Source organism: Bombus huntii, chromosome 10, assembly GCF_024542735.1.
Source record: "Bombus huntii isolate Logan2020A chromosome 10, iyBomHunt1.1, whole genome shotgun sequence".
NCBI lineage: Eukaryota > Metazoa > Arthropoda > Insecta > Hymenoptera > Apidae > Bombus > Bombus huntii.
Genome location: NC_066247.1, coordinates 14,054,544 through 14,076,191, shown reverse-complemented (window position 1 = coordinate 14,076,191; position 21,648 = coordinate 14,054,544). Strand labels below are relative to the sequence as shown.

Here is a 21,648-nt window from a genome sequence, read left to right as displayed (position 1 = left end):
ATATAGTACATTGTTGGCTAGAAACTTCTTGCATATTCTACAATTCCGTCCATCTAGACGGATTGCTTTTTCATCGCTAAGTACAATTTTTCTTTAATGTTACCTGCATTGTATACTGTGCACGTATCTTTATGAATTCTATACATTATTCTTTACGTTGAGACGTGAATGATATCTAACGTTGCAGTGTTGCAAATGTTATATCGCTGCAAAATACGTTGAACGGTTTATCGCAAAATCTACTATTTTAGCAAATAAATTTTTGGCAAAGCGATTGCTCTCTGCTCTTGTTTGTGTTATATTTCGTAGAACTTCTAAGCAATTATACTGTTATCTTTCCATTTCTACTAACAAATGAAGGAAGACTTATTTCCAAAATTCATTAAGGAATAAAACAATAAAATATTGAGTAGACTTGTACTTTATTACTCTGCTATCAAAACACGTCAATAGCAATTAATAAGAGATATAACAAGATTCTATTATGTTTCCCTCCATAAATTTCATATAATATTAATCATATAATATTCTACAACATATGACAGCGATCTTCCCAGTGCGTTTAGCATAATATATATAATTTATAAAATATATGTAACATTTCCCCTTGTAGAACATGTTAACGTTTCCCCTTGGAGTCCTTAACATGCGTCATGATGTAGTCTGTATCAAATGTAGTGTCAGGTTGCACTATAACGAATAATAATATTACTGGAAAAAATGGAAAATACAAGTAACCAATGTAAAAAAGTAGGATGTCTCTTGTTTAAAGCAACACAACCTCTATACATCATCTGTTGTGTCAGTGCTTTTATATATGAGAATCATCTACAATTAATTACAACCGATCAGAATGAAATAATTACATAACTATCATACAGAATTATTTATAACACTGAGAGTAATTTAAAATTGTACGATACGATGCAAGAAATATTTTTATGTATAAAATATCGCAAATAAAAGTATAAGATAGTTTATATCAATGTAATCAGTAATTGAACGATACTATATATATCATTTGTTTTGGCAAAAAATTCTCATACTCATACAAGTCAAAAATGTAGAAAGAACGAGTTCCATCGTCGGAAGATAAGTCAACGATTGCATAATTCTTGGTTTTCTGTAAAGAACTATTGCAATATTTATTGTGAAACTGTTTTTTAAATATATTAGAACACTTGCGCTACTTTCATCGGTATTTATAATCTACCTTGGAATAATAACGGTAATATTTTATTGGTTATGGTAAGCAGTAGAGAACTAAGAGAACTATAGAGATTGAGGATCTCTCAGCGAAGAAAAAAAGGATATTCCTTGTCTGCAATGCCTGGAAAATATAAGCTCTCGAAAATGGAAGTCAGAAAAATGCTTTTTTTATTATTTAATTTGTAGTTTGAGGACTTTCGGTTTGATATGGGGCTGGAATATGGAAGAAAGACTGGATAGAATACAAAGAAGATATGTGAAATTGATCTTAGGTTTAGATATGACAACACCAAATTCTATCAATATATATTGATAGAAGAATGCAAGCTAACATAAATCAAAGAAAAAGCATTAAAAAGAGCAGCAAGGTATGACGAGAAAGCCTTAGTATCAAAAAAGGAACTAGTAAAGGAGTGCATAAAGGAAAGAGAGAGAAACTGGGGAAATGGCCAAGAAGAGAAAAGAGCAAGAAAGAGAAAGAAGGGACCAGAAGAGGTGAGAAATGGAGGGACACAAATGGAAGCAAGAGAAGAGCAAGAAAGGATGACAGCAGACCAAGTTATAGAGGAAAGAAGAAAGAGAGAAGTAGAAGAGAGGGGGGAAAGGATAAGGAAATCCAAATATAACATACATTACAGAAAAATCGCCAAAGAAGTATTACCAAAGTACTCAGAAGGGAGGATAAAGTGGAAGGACAGAAGAATATTAGCAAGATTCAGATGTGGAAAGCAAAGGAATACTGGAAAGATGAAGGAGAAAAAAGATGCAAACTATGTAAAAGGAAAGAAGAAGACCTGAAACATGTAACAGAAGAATGTGACATAACGGGAGCACCAAAGGACATAGAAAAAAACACTAAATGAGACTAGAGAAGGACTAACAGAACTAAAAGCAATAATAGAGAGGAGAAGGGTAATACAAGAAGGGGCGGAACGACAAGAAGGAAGCACAGCAAGGAGGCAAAGGCGCAAAGTTGCAATAGTTTTTTAGTCATTAGTTTTTAGTTTTTTCTAGTTTTTTAGTTTTTAGAGATAGAATAATTAAGGGAGTGCAATATAATAGAATGGATAAGAGGGGAGGTAGATATATAAGAAGCGAAATAGGTATAAGGGATGTAAAACCGAAAGTTCGTCCAAAGCCAAAAGGCGCGGACTAAGCAATAATAAATAATAAATAATTTGTAGTTTACAATTTGTTCAGCTGGACATTCCGTAAATTTTTCTAGCTTAAAAAAAAAAGAATGCCATGTGATTCAGTCAAAGAGAGATGTTTCGCTGAAGATGTGCCAAGAACGGGTAGAAAACGCAAAATGACGCTGCGGCAAGATATTCGTATCGTTCGCGAAATAAAGCACAATCCATTAATTACGATTCCTGAAATAAAATGAACAGCGAACTTGAAGAAACGTTCCATTCTTCTGGAGATCGACGGAAAGTGAATTCAAAATTTACGAGAATGCTCCAATGCATTACAGATTTAAGATATCAAACTAAGATAACGAGTGTTTCACAGAAGCACGACCGTCCCTATAGAATAAATTACGTCGCACAATTAGTAAAAAATACAATCGTACAAAAGTATAACAATAAACACTGAAGAAAGTTCATTTAATAGAGAAATAAATTACAGTATCGATTATTAATAAAAAATAATCTTCAACATCTGGAAAATCGTCTACTAACACATTATTGAACAAAAGGGGTGTCGGACAAAATATTGGACTTTTATGAAAAATAGTATTGCCATATTAGTTTTTCTAACATTAATTTATAAAATGTTCAGATATTTTTATAACACCAAAATTCATATTTTTCAACACTTATATTTAAAAAACGCTTTCTTTTAAATCAAAAGTTTTTTACTTCGAGACCTATGCAATATAGTTCAGTATACTGCAAAATGTTTTTGTTGTTTTTTCCATATTTATTTCAAGTACAGGGCAGAGAAATCAAAGTTGTTCTAGTGTCCGAATATTTTCCGGCCTGACTATATAACCGGGGATCGGCCTTATTGAGATATTTGTAAAAAATGCCGGTATCGCTACAAAGTATATTTGACTACAGTTATGCGTATTTGGCAATGGGAACGTCAGTATTAGTTGTCGGTTACCTTTTGTTTATAAACGAGAGTAAGGCGAGCAAAGGCTTAAAATAATGGCACAACATATACGATAACGATAACTACATATACGATGTGCAGCATATGCCTGCTATAACTTATCTACTATAACTTATATACTAGCTCAATAAAAAGAGAATATCATCATTTATTAGGTTTAAGTGTGGGTTAGAGTTCTCGCCGACCGCTGCAAGGTGGGCGCAAGCGGTTGCGTGAAGTAATAACAAATTAATTATACAAATAGCATGCGTAGTGTATTATAAAAATAAAAAATGAATGAGTAATTGATATTATTTTAGGAAATAGAATAATCGTTATTGTACACTTATTATAGGCGGATGATTGAAGGATTGCAAACTCAAGAGTATCTATCACAAAATAATAACGTGCAATCCTGGACTCTTAGAGATAAAGCAAACCTATATCTTTTCAGAGCAGCCCTTCGATCAATATCGTGCTATTTTATATATTTTTCATTACTGAGTTAAACATTTTATTTTGGATATAATATTAAAGTTTAATATATTGTTTATAGCAACATACTCCAAAGTAGCGATCTTGCTCTGTCAGTTATGCATTAGAACTGGCAATTATATTAAAAAATGGGGTTGAACTTTACTGTAGGGAACTAAAAACCATTGTCTTTTTTATCTGCAATTTTGTAGTTTTCAATGTGTGGAATCCACAAATCCAAGTTTGAAATTACGGAATCCAATGACGCATACCATATGACTATGCAAAGCAAAACATCTTCAGAGTATTTTACATTTCTCTTTGGCGCCAAATGAGCTTATGTCCATTATATCATTCAATGAGTTGACGTCGCCATAAAAATTCGCACAATCCTCATCTTTGTCCCCATTCTTAGCTGGTCTCTAAATGAATTCTATTTCCTGAGTATGCATACATGTTACATTGAGTATATTATATTCGCAAAAAATTAGTTCGTACTAACACAATTGGCCGTCTAGCGTCAACCTGAAAATAAATACAGGAAACATTCGATAACTGCGAAAAGGTGCATAACACGATAAAAAGAGAGCGAAAAAACAACGCAGTGATGAAAAAACGCAAATGAATTCTTTGGGCGCATTGGAAAAAACTGTTACCTACAGGCCTTGACACTGATATTGTTGCAATGCGCCGTTCACGCGAACTTTTACTGAACTGTCTCGAGATTCAACTTAATGTAACCAAGTTTCTTTAGAGCATAAAGGCAGCTCTGGGAAAAAAGGAGGATGCATGCACAGACTTGTAGAAAAATACTTAAATAAGTTTACTTAATAAAGTTCTATTACAGATCGATGATTGAAACGATGTTGAAAAGCGAGTTCCTAAGGGTGGACATCCGATTTTTCGGATTTGCCACTTTTTTAAGATGAATGGAAAATTAGAAATAATTGGTGGGTACATGTTCCAAAGAAGATTCAGCACCTGTGTACCGGTCGCATCAAGTAGCAACAGGTTTTACCGTTCTTCAAGGTGGATCTCACCAGTAATGGGAGAACTCTCTAACCTGAACATACGGATAAGACCAGGCACTTGCAATATTAATGATTTTTATTAAAAAAAGGAATAAATATTTCAATTCATAGATTACTTATGCAACACTTCAATTTGCCGAAAACAAAAAAAGAGTATGAAAAAACAGTAATATTACAGCCTTTTTTTAAAAAAAGTAATCGAACTAATCCGGGTTTGCTGTATACAAGTGTCCTTGAGTCGTCAGAATGAAAAACCAAATACATGTAACCAAATACATGTATACAAAATACATGTAATCAAACACGTTTGACTCAATAGGTCAAAATGATTACCATCCACGCGCAGTCAGTGGCTCCATAAACTGTACTCATTGAAAGATCCAGAATCCAATTTATTGCTAAAATAAAGTGTAAAATACCACACAAATTTTACATAATTTTACATTTCCCCGTTTTGAAAACCGATAGATTGCAAAAAAGTGATTAATTTTTGGTTTTGCCCTAAAGCAAAGTTCAGCCAAAAACGATAATAACATAGATCCAAAATTAGTCCACATTTTCCAATTTGGGCCAGTAAACGCCATAAAAGTAGTGGTTTATTTCGTTGTATCCGAAAGCAAGTAACATTTTTCTTTTTTTATTATTCTTGTGATTTAGGTTCCATGTGAACTAAAATCTCGATTAAAACAGCACACCAATACTGTTGTATACAACAGAAATGCTGAAGCAAAATCAGAAGATTTATGCAGTGACACATGATATAATAGTACTTCAAAATAACGTTTATACTGATTTATGCGAAGTAATGGTAACTGCATATGGTCCATAGGTGTTTAAATAACGTGATATTGGTAAATTTTTTGAAACAATATGCAAATAAAAATACTCTTAGCAAGTCAACGCTAGAGGAAGATATTAGAGGAAGACGTTGTTCGTATTTACGACTTGGCATGGCCTGAATACTACACGAAGATTCGTGATCACAGAAGTAAACAAGGCCCCGCAGGACTTTATTTACAAACTCCGGGTAAACAAAATAAAAATACAAAACTACCAAGAAAACAACAAGCACTCACGACGAAAGAAACAAAACGTAACGTAGTTTGATCTTTAAAAATAACGACAACAGAATTGCTGGAACCAGGAGACAGCAAGCAACACGTGTCAGCACTGTGTATGCTTACGGGCACTATATCGATATATTTTAAAACACAGCTGCAGGCGGAAAACTATGAGATAAGAAGGGTAGAATAACAGGAGCGATATAACACCCGTTCTAGGTCAGGAACCGCCTCAATTTTTATAGAAAGGATTAGGACAGTGAAAGAACGTATGGAGAAAAAGTGGAGAGAAGAATGGAGATATTACAGGGAGGATAATTGGACAAGGAGACTTATCAATGACGCTTGTATTTTTAAAAGAAGTACAGAAGGAATATTGAAGACTTTACCATGCAGAACTTGAGTGGACATGGAATATTTAACGTATATTAATAAGGCTATAATAGCTATAAGGCTATAATAATATTAATAAGGCTATAAATAAAGGCTATTGATAAGGAGGCCCACTCAAGATGCTGGGATTATAATGCTGAAGAAAATGATGCGGAGCATGCGTTGTACCACTGCCCTACGTGGATCAATGACAGAACAGTACTAGAAAAGTACTTGGGCATGCAACTCTGCTAAAGTACCTGGAAGAGAGAAGCTGGATGATAATCACTGGAAGAGATAAAGAAGGGGAGGAGTGGACATATATGGGGAGGGAGGAAACTCAGTAATAGATTATGTGATTGGAAATCAGGAGACGACAGAAGAAATAATCGACATGAAAGTAGGAAAAAGAACAGGGTCGGACCACATGCCGTTAAAAATAGAAATAGGGGGCCGGAATTACAAAAAGTAAGGAAAAGAAAGAAGAAGAGAAGGAGAAAAGGGAATGAACAAACTAAAATGTGGAAAAATACCTGGAGGAATGTAAAGGCTGGACCTGCAAGGGAAGAACAGTAGAGGAAATGTGGACTGAAATCAAAAAGAAGATAAATGAAGCAATGCCTAAGCAGAAAGTAAAGATAAGGAAATGGGGCATGGGGGAGAAAGTGTTGTACGACAAGGAGTGGAAAGAAAGGAAAAGAGAGATGAGAAGGAAGATGACAAAGTTTATGAAAGGAAAATGCAGCAGAGAAGCGCTCACAGAGGAAAAAAGCCATTCAAGCAGTGGTGTAAACAAAAAAAGGAAAGACACGAAGAAGAAGAAATGTAGAAAATAAAGAGGATCAAAACAGAACAAGAAGCGTGGAAATATATAAATAAATACAAAAGAAGTAGAGATGGTATAGATGAGGATATAAGCGAAGAAGAGTGGAAAAATCACTTTATGGAAATTTTAGAAGGGACAGAGCAAAAAGAGGGCAGAAAAACGGGGCATAGAGAGGAAGAGAAAATAACGGAGGAGAGAGAAGATGTTGCGTCGGACAACACTCTAAACCAGGCCACACACCTCGGGCAAGATGGCAGCCAGATGTCTTCGGATCCTTACTGCGTACCCTAAATAGTCTCAAGTGCCCTCCGTAAATCTCAGGAATTTATCTCGAGGGTGGTTAGCATCCTTCTTCACCCACCACCATAGTAAATAACCAATTAACAACGAAGCCTATTTCCCTCACTCTCTTAGCCAAAATCGTCACCAACAAATCCGATGGTCCCGTGAGCTAGACACACCCATTCTTAGCTTTCCTCCACCACAGCATCGTCACCGAACTGCACTGATTTTCCATCTTTCAAACAGTCAACATCTTTTGACCGGGCTTACACCCGTAGAGCAGCCACTCACTTATCTTATACATACGCACCAGCGTAACTATCTTCCTTACAAAGTTGTTGGAATAAATTGTGATTTATAACTTATTATACAGTGTTACATTCATTGAACCACCTCTATTATCTTAATCGAAACAGGGGAACGACTATTTCGCGGCGTCGATTAACCGAATCGTAGCGAGAATTTACGCCTCTCGCTGACGCGTTTTCCTAGCAACCGCATCTCTCCGCGAACGATCGTAACATTTTGGTCCCTTGAGTCGGATTCAGTGGCAAGTGAAAAGTGTGAACACGTAACCGGTCGAATCATTTTGGTCCTTCGAACCGGATCACGTGTCAAGTGAAAAGTGCACGCCAGTGACACCCACTGCCATACAGTGCCACGTGAATCCAACACAAACAGCAGCAGAAGCGTTACCACTCCAGCGAAGTCAGTAACGCCAGAGTCCATCAGTTTTTTGAAGAGGCATAACCCGGTGGTTGAAGAACGCAACCACGCAGCCTCGCGCCAACAACTAGAGGGTCAAATTCCGCAAGAACACGTCTTACACGTCAAACGAGACACACGCGGTGACGAGTAACATTTAAACTCACAACCACGAGGTAAGCTCGTTTATTGCATTGTCTTCACAATCTACTATACCAATGGAGAACACAGACAAAATTACCTCCTTGCATCGGAGACGAGGCTTTCAAATCGGCCGATTTACTACTCTATCTACACAACGGTACCAACTTCGTTGGCGCCAACAACGAATTACGAGAGCTCTGAAACCTTCTGCAGTCCGACGATCATAAGGTAAAGGTTCAGTCCTTTTTAACCGACCGACGGATCGAATGGCGCTTCATTCCTCCCAACTCACATCACTTCGGCGGGTTGTGGGAGGCTGCAGTGAAATCCTTCAAACCACATCTCAGACGTATCGTAGGTAACGAGCTCTTAGCGCCCGCTTAGCCGCGGTGGAAACGCTAGTTTCCCATCGATCACGAAGGTTAAGCAATGGTCGCCGCGGCACGGACAAGGATGGGTGACCGTTCGGCGGGCGCTGACGAAGAGGAAGGAGGCGCACCGAAGCCATTTTTCTGGGACTATCCAAGGAGCACGAGGCAGGCAGAAGCCCCCGGGACACAGGACTACCCTGGGAAACACCGATGGATCTGATATTTCTTATAGTCGGGTGGCGGCTGGCCGGTGTCCGCGGCACTAGCCAGTTCGCCGATCCGGTGCGGAAATTTCGGAGAAGTTGGTGGCCCCCACGCCTGTTAGGACCACTCACCACCTCATCACAAGGGGCTCCCTGGCACACCTGCACCAGCTCTGACCGGATCAGGGTGTGAAGAAGAGTGAGCGGCACCAGGACAGGACAACACCGTTGACGACCTCGACAAAAAAAAACCAAAAACAAGAAACATGGATATAGAAAACTTAAGTAACAAAGTTTGCGGTGCAGGGGAGGGATACTCCAGTACCGGCGCAGCCGTGGGTAGTGAAGTGGGCCCCACTGCGTCGACATCTCGCGACCACGGCCGTTCGAGGCCAGGCCCCCGGACGTGTTTCTACGCCTGGCGATGGAACAGGAGACAGGAGGAGGACAACAGGAGGACAACCGGAGGACAAACGGGAGGACAACAGGATGGAAACGGCGGAGGAATCTCCGAGGAGGGTGACAAGACGCTCGCTAAGAGCCGCGGACAGGCCGGAGGGCGTCTTTCTCACACCAGCGAGGCTGGACGATGGCACGTCACCGATGGCAGGAGGATCACGGGCGCGAGCGAGGTCCGACGACGAGGATCCGACCGCCTCGATCACCTCGCGCTCGGCTTCGGCGGCATCCAGGGGGAAGAAGAGGAGAATAGCAGCCACAACTCCGGAGGTGTCCGAAGAATTAGAGGCGGAGATGAGGACGAGCTCCCCGGCAGACATCAGCGCGGGCCTGACGATGCACGTGTCCGAAATAATGTACGTCGCGACGACGTCCTCAAACCTCAAGGGGACCTACATTAGATCCCTGAAGAACGCGGCGAGTTACATCACCGCCGCCTGGAACACGGAATTCTCGAGGAGGACGAGACCAGCGCGAGGCACCGACGACGTAGACACGAGGCTGTCCGTGCTGGAAAAGGAGAACGCAGCCCTCCGCCAGGAACTAAGGAGACTGGCTGCTCGAGTCCGCGAATGCCCGCGATGCGCCAACGCGACGCCCGAATACGACCGTCCTCCACGAGAAGATGGAAACGACAGGACACGCCTAGACGCCCTAGAAAGAGTAGTTCGAGAACTGGGATCCTCCATTCTTAGGACCATAGAGGAACGATTCGGGGACACGCGATGGCAACACCCCCCCGAAGCACGACCGAGCAAGGACCACTCCGTCGATCCCCGCGCCGCCCAACCGACGTCGCCCCCAAGGGAACAGGAGGATGGGGGCTGGGAACTGGCGGAAACAAAAAAGAAAAGAAGGAGAAGGAGGAAGGCGAACGGGACAAGGACAACCGTCGCCGCCGAAGGAGAGGCGGCAAGAAGAGGACCGACCGCGCCACCACCGACGCGGGCACGGCAGCAACAGCCCCAGCCCGGCAGGACGGCAGGCGCACCGAAACAGAGTGCCCCCGCAACGCAGAAAGGACCACTGAAGACACCCAAGGTGGCCACGCCCCCTCGCGCACCGCGAACATCCGCGGTGACCCTGACGCTGAACGAGGGAGCGAGGATGTCGTACGCCGACGTCCTGGAAGCGGCCAGAACAAGGACCCCGCTTTCGGAGCTCGGAATGGAACGTCTAGAAATGAAAAAGGCGATGACGGGGGCCATCATAATCAAAGTCCCTGGAGACAAGGACAGAGGAAAGGCGACGCTACTGGCGACGCGTCTGGCCGAGGCGCTGGACCCGACGCCGGTGAGAATCGCCACTCCAACCAGGATGGCGGAGCTACGAGTGACCGGGATAGACATCTCGGTCAAGAGGGAGGAGCTGCAGGAAGCACTGGCCTCGGCGGCAGGATGCGGCAGCGCGGAGGTACAGGTGGGCGAGATCGGCGCCACCAAAGGCGGCCTCGGGACGGCATGGATCAAGTGTCCGGCAGCAAGAGCCCGCAAGCTGGCCCAGGCAGAGGAGATAGCTATCGGCTGGTCAACCGCGAGGATAAAGGCCATCCCGAAGCGGCCGTTGCAGTGCTTCAGGTGCCTGGAACTGGGACACGTACGCGCCACCTGCGTATCCAGCGAAGACCGAGGGCACCTGTGCTACAGGTGCGGCGGAAACGGACACCGCGCCAGAGACTGTCCCGCCTCCACTCCCAAGTGCCCCCTGTGCGAGTCGCTCGGGGCGCCCGCGAACCACAAAATGGGCGCAGAGGCATGCACCCCACCGAAAGTCAAGAGAAAGCGACCGATCCGCCAACCAGCAGCAGCAGCAGGCGCGGAAGGGACACCAGGAAGCGCCGCCGAACCAACAGCGGCGGACGGCCGGGAGGAGGCCATGGAGGTGACCACATAATTCAAGCGCCTCCTGCAATGCAACCTCGGTAGGTCGAGAAGGGCGCAAGATCTGTTCCTTCAGACCATCCGGGAGAACGAGGTCGCCCTGGCGGCGGTGGCCGAACCACATCGCATTCCCGACTCGCCCAACTGGGTCGGGGACCTGGACGGATCCGCAGGGATAACGTGGACGGCAGCCCCGGGCGTCCTGCTGGACCGTGGCAGCGGCTTCGTCGCGGACGAGTGGTAGGGAGCAGCGGTGGTGGCGGTATACGTCTCCCCAAACATCGAACTGGCCGCGTACGGGGACTTCCTGGATCGAGTAGGCGAGTGCATCGGAAGATGCCTCCCCCGCCAAGTACTCGTCCTCGGGTACTTCAACGCCCACTCGACGCAATGGGGAAATCCCAGGACCAACTCTCGAGGAAGGATGCTCACCGATTGGGCAGCGGGTCTGGGGCTCCTGCTGGCAAACAGGAGCTCGGCGAGCACCTGCGTGGCATGGAGAGGATCCTCGGTAGTGGACATCACGTGAGCCACCCCGGAGCTACTCAGGCGAATCCACGATTGGAGGGTGACCGAGGGGGTGGAAACGCTATCCGATCACCTCTACATACTGATGGAGGTGGCCCTGGGGGCCGAAGACGACGCTGGAGGACGACGACGACCGGGAGAAAACCGCCGCCGCCCGCCACCGCGATGGCGTTTCAAGGAAAGGGACAAGGAGATGCTACGGGCGGCCACGATCGTATCCGCCTGGAGCTGGGACGCCCGACGGACAACCGAGCAGGAAAGCATCGACGAGGAGGCGGAGGAGCTCCGAAGATACATGTGCGCGGCGTGCGACGCCTCGATGCCGCGCTCAGTCCCGGGGGGGGGGGGGGGGGGACGCGACCAAGGAACGTACTGGTGGACTCCGGAGATCGCGGAGATGCGAGAGAACTGCGTTCGGGCCCGCAGAAGATTCCTAAGGGCCCGCCGTCGCAGGCTGACGCGCGACGAGGAACAGATCTCCAGCTGCTACGAGGAGTACAGAGAGGCGAGACGCACTCTTCAGCGGGAGATCAAAACCGCGAAAGCTCGGTGTTGGACGGAACTGATCGAGGAGGTCGAATCCGACCCGTGGGGAGGCCCTACAAAGTAGTTACGAAGAAGCTACGACCCTCGGCGCCCCCACTGACCTCGAACATGGATCCGGCGTTGCTGGACAACGTCATCGGGACGTTGTTCCCGCTGGAGGACACGGACACGAGCCAACCAGCGCCATCCTCCCCCTCTGTCGACGACGACGACGACGACGACGAGGAGACAGCGACGACGACCGCAACAGGATGGAGCGAAGAACTGCGAGTGACCGAAGAAGAACTCTTCGAAGCAGCCAGGAGGATGGCATCCCGCGACGTGGCACCCGGTCCGGACGGAATACCGGGCCGAGCGTGGGTGGAGACGATCGTCACCATGGCTCCCCGCCTGCGACACCTGTTCACCAGATGCCTAGAGGAGGGCGTCTACCCCCGGTCATGGCGGACGGCTAAACTGGTTCTGCTGCGGAAAGAGGGCCGTCCGCGTACAGGCCGATATGCCTGCTGGACGAGGTGGGCAAAATGCTCGAAAGGATCATCGCCGCCCGGCTGGAGGCTCACATGACCGAGAGGGCGCCCGGATAGCACGACAGCCAATACGGATTCCGCCGCGGCCGCTCGACCGTGGACGCGGTGAAGAGGGTGAAGACTATGGCCGAGGACAAGGTCTCTCGAGAAGGGGTGGCAGTAGCGGTACCACTCGATGTCACCAACGCCTTCAACTCGATCCCCTGGGCCAGGATCGTGGAAGCCCTGCGACACTTCGAGGTCCCGGCGTACCTGATAGGGATCATCCGAGCGTACCTGACCGACAGATACATCGTCTACGCCGGGAAGAACGGGGAGGAAAGAGGACGGATCGAGCGCGGCGTTCCGCAGGGGTCGGTGTTGGGACCGATACTCTGGATCACGGCCTACGACTCCGTCCTCCGATGTCCGATGCCCCGGGAGCAGGCATGGTGTGCTACGCCGACGACACCCTGGTCATGGCCGGGGGACGGTGGTGGCACGACACGGCGAATCGCACGGAGGACGCCGTGACGTGCGCGGTGCGCGCCATTCGAAAGCTCGGCCTGACGGTGTCGCTGGCCAAATCCGAGGCACTGTGGTTCTTCGACCAGCGACGAAGAGGAACACCTCCTCCCGGACTGTCGGTGAACATCGGCGGAGAAGAGGTCTCGGTGAAACGCCAGATGAAGTACCTGGGTCTCACGATCGACAGCGGATGGACCTTCGGACCGCACTTCGAGCAACTGGTCCCGAAGGCGACGGCCGCAGCCAACGCCCTGTGCGGCCTCCTACCGAACATCGGCGGAGCAGGATCGAGAATCCGCCGACTCTACGAGGGAGTGGTTTGGTCCCGAGTCCTCTACCGGGCACCCGTCTGGGCCAGAAGCTTGACGGCCAGTCGCCGCAGCCTGACCTTGCTGCGGAGGCTGCAGAGGACGACCGCTATCCGCATAGCGAGAGGCTACAGGACGACATCGTACGCGTCGGCGACCGTGCTGGCGGCATCCCCCCCGTTCGAGCTGCAAGCCCTGGCGCTCGAACGCGTGTACGAACACCAGAGGGGCCCGACGCCATCGACCGCCAGCCAGCCGGCCCCGAACATCCGGGAGGAGGCGAAGAAGGAGACGTGGGAACGATGGCGCTCGCAGCTGATCCAGGAGGACGCCGTGCGGCCGCACCGGGCCATTCGCGCCGTGCTTCCCAACTGGGAGGCCTGGGCGGAACCACGACGCGTCCTACGGCTCGAAATCGGCGAGAGCTTAGCCCCCGAAGCGGTCGTCGCGGCCATGCTCAGAGGGCGCCAGGAGTTCGCCGCCATCCGCACCTACTGCGAGCAGGTCATGCTGGCGAAGGAGCGGGCGGAAAGAAACCGGGAGCGAGCTCGCGATCCGTCCAGGACATCGCAGCGCCCGAGAAATACAACGCGCCGCAGGGGCGCGACGCCGCCACCGGCGCCGCCGCGGCCACCGTAGGAGCGCGAAGAACCAGGAAGAGGCGTCAGGGGACAGGGTCCCCAGGATGACGCGGCAGGAGCGAGGCGCTAGGGGGCGTGGTCCCCCCTTGAACTTTGTTGCTGTATTTTCGATGATAGCGACTAGTGTTATTTGCAAGAATTGCAAAAGAAAAATTCAATCTTCTAGAACCAGAAACCGCGGCTTAGGTTCCAAAATTGCAAGTAAGTGTGAGTACCGGATGAAATTTTTCAACTCATCTCCACTAATTGGCAATGCCAATCCATACCAAAAGTCATCTGAAATAAATCGCAGGATTGTGTTGGCGACTTTTAGAGAACGGAATGGAAAAAAATAAATTTATTTTGTGGGCTAATGGATATTTTTCAGGGATCGGCTATCAATAGATACTATGGCTGTCCGGAAAATTTACATTCTGTTGTCTTACGGGTATCTAATCGTCCAATTTCGAGAGCTACCGAAAAAGACAGAAGAAAAGTTAGCGTTTCGGAAGAGAGAACGCCAGGAAAATGAGAGAATTGAATTTTTCGTTCGGGCTTGCTACACTCCTCGGGAAACACAGTAAGAATGTGCTTGATATAATTGTAAAATCTAGGTTTCCCAATCTTGCAGCGTTGCATGGGAGAATAAAACGGGCACAGAACAGCACAATGATTAGTATGAAGGTGACAAAGATAATTGCACTATAAACCATATCAGTGCTGATAAAGTGGAAACTTATGTCATCACAGAAATGTTTATGAGATCAGGAAAGAAACATCATGCCAAGTATAGTACATGTATTGGAGATGGAGATAGCGAAACACATAAAGACATTAATCCATACGAAGACATTGTTGTTTAAAAGAAAGAATATGTTGGTCATGTATAGAAACGAATAGGCACAAGGCTAAAGGACGCCAAATAATGTTAAATAAACTGTTTTCGGATAATTACAATAGCGTTTTCACAAAAAGTGGAATTTCTAACTTGAGAAGGACAAACACAATAATTTGTAAATGTCCTAGGAATAGCGAAGAGTATAATCCATGCATGTTTTAAACCAGTTAAAGCTGGATTCCAAGTCACTTTACACAAAGTTCATCTGAAACAGAACTTTTGTTTGTAATTGCTTTTGTTTGTATTTGCTTTTTAGATGAATATAATTAAGTGCTGTGGTCAAAATCTGAACCCTCGTCAATATTTTATTGCTGATCTATTAAATTTGTATTTATGAAAGAAAATGAGGCATTGGTTAGGGAAGAAGGTAATAATGGAAATAAATAATCTTTCTCCCAATACATACAATTCAAACAATGATAATATAAAAGTTATCTTTGCTTTGCGCTTAGCCATGTTATACGGTAGCGTTGGTAATATTTTATCAAATATAAATGTTGGTCCCAAAATATTGTACCGGTGGAGAATCTTCAAAGAAAATGAATTCGATAGAAATTATTCAAAAACCTCGCGTGTGCAGATATTTCGACGTTAGCACGCGAGCTAAGAATTTAATCGTAATTCGACCGTGCCAGTTTGTACTTTCAGGAAGAAAACAACTTTATTGACTGGACAGTTCTATGTAAATATTTATAAATCGCACATTAAGCGAACTTGTTTACGAGTTAAAATCCAAAGGTCTCAGCTGTAAGAACCACAAGAAAAGATAAAAGAGACCTACCTTCAGAATTTCAACCTCATAAACGTCGTGAGGTAAACTGTTTTCTTTTTGGGTTCACTCAAAACAGAATATTGGTATCTTATGATCCCAAGAATTATGATCCCATTAATACAAATATGTATATAACAAAACAAAAATGAAACGTATTCTTTTCATTTGTAATTTTAAATAACGCATAGAAAACATAACGCATACATGGAGTTTATCACCTTCTTTAAATGGTATAATGCATTCCATAATTAAAAGCGAATAAAGAAACGAACTTACCAAAGCACCATAGGAAAGAATTTATGAAGTTTTATCTTACTCGGGAGTCAGTTTGCCTGAATATCACAAAATCCATTCACCTTAAATTTCTGGCAACGAGAACTCTTCAAATTTCCTAAAAAATGAATTTTAACAGACTTTTTTTTCAATTTTTTAAATTTTAACAGGCAATGTAATATTTTAACAGATAATTTAACATTCTAACAGAAATAGTAACAAGGGAAAGATAGCGTGTGCAAAAATGCGTGAAAGGGCATTTAGAAAAATCGAAATAATTGGAAATATAATTAAAAAGTGAAGAGAAAATATCATGGGTTTCATGCCTGGAGCATAAATGTGAAAAATTTCCGCTTTTGTAACAAATTCTACATCTTTTTCTTTTTTTGTTTAAATTGAGGTGTGCATTGAATTTCATGACAAAATAATATATATTCATATATAAATATCAAAAATAGTAGTCATTTTCCTTAGTTTATTTATCAAAATGTCATTTCCTTATATTATTATGATACAAAGAATTATATATATATATGATGTATAATGCAAAATAAGGATATAAAAATTAAAATTGATTTCACAATTACACTTGAATATGGTATGAAAAGTAAGGTTTGAAAGAAAATTTCAGATACATTGATTTCCGGAGTTATTTAATTGCTTTTCATGTTTAGTTGTAAATTTCCACAATTGGCCAAATTGCAAAATTCATGCCATTGACATTAAGGAAACAATATAGAGTGTAATAAAAGGAAAACAAGAAAATACAAATTCTGACAGTGAATTTAGTAAAAAATCAAGAAAAAGTAAGACAGACGTTAGGAAACTATAGCAAAATAAAAGAAGCTCGAGAGGGCAGCGGTAACCATAACAATAAGAAAGAAACACAAGAGAAAGGTCACTAAAATAAATTACAAAGTGTAAAATAGCAGTAGAAGACAAAAAACAAACAACAAGTAGGAGCAAGGAAAATAAGTTATACAATAAAGGAAATGAAGAAATGATTTTAAATCAAACCTTAAATCCTACAGAAAGTACATATAATGTTGAAGGGAACAAAGAATATGAAAGACAAATTAAAGAAGGTAAGAAAAATTTATCATTAATTAAGAGAGATTTTATATTATAATAGAAAGATACCAGAATATAGAAAAAGGTAGGAGAAAGGAAAAGAAAATGAGCAGACGAACAAAGCAAAATGGGCAGAAGAAAGAAGCAAACTAACAAAAAAAAGTGAGGTAATAGAAGAGTCAGACAAAATTAAAAGAAGAAAAGAGAGGAAAAACTATTATTATAAAAAGCTTGTAAATAAGAGATAAAGTAGAAGAACCCAAAATGAAATTGAACATAAATAGATTAAACTTTGTTTCAGGGCATCACTCTTTTCTGGTCATTGTTTGTATCCTCTAATGTTATTTCATGAATATGAAAATGAATATGAGAACGAAAAATAACAGTTTTGAGTTTAGTGATCAATTGTTTCACAAGTAGTGATCAATATATAAATTGATTTGGCAAAGGCAACTTTTGGTATTTTGTACGAGGGGAAAAATATATATAACCCAACTTATATTATAGCAAAAACATTCATGTTATGGACAGAAATTAATGCTTTAATGGTAATCTGACATAAAGACAAAGTCAACCATACACAGTGTAGGTATATGGTATAAGAATATGGATTCTCCATTACTCAACAAGAATAGATAAAACATAAACACATTTCCTAAAAAGAATATTATACATACTGAAATACCATGTAATGCCAGATTATGTGATTAAAAGCAATAAGAATAGTCTTGGAACACAAAATAATAAAATGAGGCATAAACTACATGTTAAAACTGGCAAACATGGGAGAACACATAATTAGACAGGAAAACATTGCAAAAAGTAATACACACATAATAAACTCAAATAGAGTTATGAAGCCGATGGTACAGAAATAATAATAAATTTAAACTGAACAATAATAGAAGAAATAACACAAATACTTGCTGGATAAAAGAAAGAAAGAATAGAATAATCTACTTATAGCGAAGTATATAAATATGCTAAAAATATAGAAAAAAATAATTAAAGTTTCTTGCATATGAAACTGCTATTAATAACTAAAAGGATAATCATAGTTAGAGTAGCTGGGAGACAGGAACGATCAGTGAATGCAGAAAATAGCATAAAATACAAAACAGATGAAAACAAAATGTATAATATGTGTAAGAAAAATATATTGGATAATATTAAGAATTTACAACAAAATTCATTAAAAAACAACAATAGGATGGTGATTTTTTTTCTGACAAAGAAAAATAGTTACAAGGACTGACAAATTTTATTAAAAAGCAAAAGCAGCATTAAGCTAAGATCATTTTATCATAGAAGAATAGCAATTCAGACAAATTCACAAATTATAATAATCTAAGAACAACTTAAATACTTTGTTATGTTTGTTTTGCAGTAACCAACAAATTTAAAGACTTAGCCTAAGTATAAATATGCCATAAATAATTCTATGTAGAAATAAACATAAATAATATTAAATAAATAGAACTTTTCTTATTGAAATGTGACAGTCTGTAATAAAAGATAAATTAAAAAAGAAAAAATAACTTTAACAAAAAAGAAATTTATAAAAATTTATTCTTAAAAAATTGTGGCCAATCAGATACGTGAAATAAAAGATTATTAGAAGAAACATGATTAGTCTACAAGAAGATCATACGAAAGGAGAAATGAAACATGTACCGTATTCTCTCAACATACGATTGCGAAGAAGTTTACTTACTCTATATTTCATTTCCGAACTTCTTCGTTTCCACGCAGTCATAGCAGTTCAGAACTATTTTATGAAAATCAAGAATTTCCTACATCAAATTATTTGATTTGCAAGACCTCATATATTTCTAAATTACTTACACAAAATTAGTACAGCCTATGAACAATGCAAACATTAAAAAGAAATAAGCGATACAGTAGCCCAAACAAGGACAAAGGTTGAAATAAGACAACAAAAATAGCAGTTATTATTCAAATTTGTATGAAAAATCCTTCAGAAATTAAATTCTTCTTTTAATGAAAGACGGTTATGTATATGAAAATCAAAAATGCAGTAAAAATACAAAAAATATAAAAGAAGAAAACTGTATTTGTTATTACGACTTACTTTTGCATGTAGAATAATTTCCATTTCGGTTACTGCACTACCCCTGTTATTAAATAGGTTTTGGAGTTCGATATTTAATTGATTCACACAGATTCAGTTTTTATATTCTGTATTTCACCACCATGTACAGCCATATGAACACACCGGATACTCTCAGATAATTAACACGTGGCAGAAGCTAAAACAAAAGGGCGTCGTTAGAAGTCGTACCAACTTCGCATGTAGGAACTAGTGATCATACCAACATGACATTTATCTCAACAGATTAAACAGTACTGAACTCTATGATGATGCGCTAGCATGATATAATGTCGACGATGAGGTAGCGTTGTTTGCTGATTGGTTATACTTCAGGACTACATGTGGGACCTCTGTACGATCGCTGGTTAAATCGGTCACTTTGCGATATGCTTATGAAATCTAAACGTAATTCTTTTGTTAACATTTTCATAATTATACTTCAATTTTAGGATTAATTAAACAAATATTTAATAATTATTTTAATATCGATTACTATATATAACGATTATTATAATGCGAAATTTTATGTGTAAATAGTATGTTAAAATATGTAAATGTATATAAAATAAAATATATAAATGTGTGCATATGCAAAATATATTACATGTGTGTGTACCTACATTCAAAACACGTAACAGTTATACAATATTCTAGATTACGAATTTGGATTTATCGTTCATTATGTTCTTTCATTACAATTTAGTTGTCAGTTGCAAATCGATTCATAAGATTCATAAGGGAAGGATCTTTTTATTGCAAATAGACTAATGGAAAGTTTTTCTCTAAAATCAATTGCAAATAATAATTTTGAATAAAAACGGAAGAAGAAATGTCTTTCCTAAAGGAAGAAAAATGAATAAGGTATGAAAATCTAATAGCTGATAAAATTTTATTCGTTATTCCTTATTGACTGTCGATATTAGACCTTGATATTTCGTGTCAGGTATCCCTATCTCTGACATTCAATAAGAGAGGAGAACGTTTGTTTAGAACCTTACGTCCTCGAGAATGTTTCTAGTCCTATAACAAACAGTTTTTGTAAACAAAATCTTATTTTTAAAATTACATATTTACATACATTATATTTAAAAGTCTCGCTCTGACAAAATAATATTATTATACACATGTATAGCATTACAAATTAGAAACAGAAAAGACATGTACCTCTGTAGCTCATAACTTTCTTTGACGAAAATTTATTCCTATTCTAATTATAAAGTTTTTAGTAATAATAATAACAAAATAATGACTCGATGATTGAGTACATATTAACAAAAATACCCGTATCTGAAATGTTTATTATTTTGAAACTTAGTGAGGTACAATTATTTCATAAAGTTTATTATTCTCGCTTTGTTTCGTGCAAAATCAATAATTATATCTTCGTAATTTCAATTTTCACATAACTTATTCAAATTAAATAATCAATTAGATTAGTCTTCCCTGAGACATAGTAGTATATAATTTTATATAATTATATATTATATAATATAATGTATTTTATATAATATAATGTATATAATTTTTAATTAATTTTAATCTAGAGAAAGCACGCCCTGCAGAAGCGATTGGAATAATTAGTAATATTCTTAAAGTAACATAAAATTGGAAAATAAATCCTTAATTTTATGTATCATATTCGAACATTGCATTGCTGTTATATACAACAAATTTTTACTGTATATGTCACAAAATATTTTTATTTCATTAAGCATATCGCTTCTATCTACATTTCGATGATTTTCATTTTCTAAAATAATGTCCAAATTCATACGGTGTTTAATCGGTTCTTCTGCTTTCATATTTTTTAGTATTGTTATGTTATATAGAAATCTGAATGGTACAGACTCATGCTCAATGCTCAATTTGCATGAACCTTTCTCCGATTGAAAATATTCTCTGATCAGTCATAACTAAAAAGTGCTTTTTGAAAAAGATAACTTCGGTGTTATGCGAACGTGTATCTCCGCTTCATAGGCATAACAAATTTTCGTTTTCTTAATACGACGTCTTAAAAATTTAATGAAATGTCATTATTAGAGCAGGTGAACCTGTCGAAGAGCTACTTGCTCATCGATTTCGATGCCCTTGAAATATATCGTGAGATCATGATTCTGAACAACATTTTCTTATAGATACGAATGCTCGGTCTTAGTTTTCGTTATATTCATGCAAAAGTATGTTTGGTATCATAAACATATAAATCCTTTTTTTATATTTTATATAAAATTAAGAGAATAATGTTTGACATCTTATCTGTAAATAAAATAGTAGACGGTATTATTTCTTCTTCTAATGTCAACCAGCAATTTTCTCTTAATGTCCCTTTAAGATGTCTTAGAACCAACAATTTATTCTACACCGGTCA

At 41.0% G+C, this 21,648-nt stretch overlaps 1 protein-coding gene and 1 long non-coding RNA gene across 2 annotated transcripts; one reads left to right on the top strand and one right to left on the bottom strand.

The window, feature by feature from the left end:
• The first annotated feature begins 6,825 nt into the window (after positions 1 to 6,825).
• Positions 6,826 to 11,358, top strand: LOC126870583 (uncharacterized). Its single transcript, XM_050628398.1, has 3 exons — positions 6,826 to 7,032; positions 9,082 to 10,880; positions 11,160 to 11,358. Exons 1-3 carry the CDS (start codon positions 6,826 to 6,828, stop codon positions 11,356 to 11,358), a joined length of 2,205 nt encoding a protein of 734 aa, XP_050484355.1.
• Positions 11,359 to 14,516: 3,158 nt separating this feature from the next.
• On the bottom strand, positions 14,517 to 19,776 carry LOC126870268 (uncharacterized). The gene is made up of 3 exons (XR_007691259.1): positions 19,260 to 19,776; positions 16,100 to 16,214; positions 14,517 to 15,256 (listed from the first exon to the last, which is right to left on the bottom strand). It is a non-coding gene; the product is annotated as an uncharacterized LOC126870268 (long non-coding RNA).
• Between the last annotated feature and the right edge of the window lie 1,872 nt (positions 19,777 to 21,648).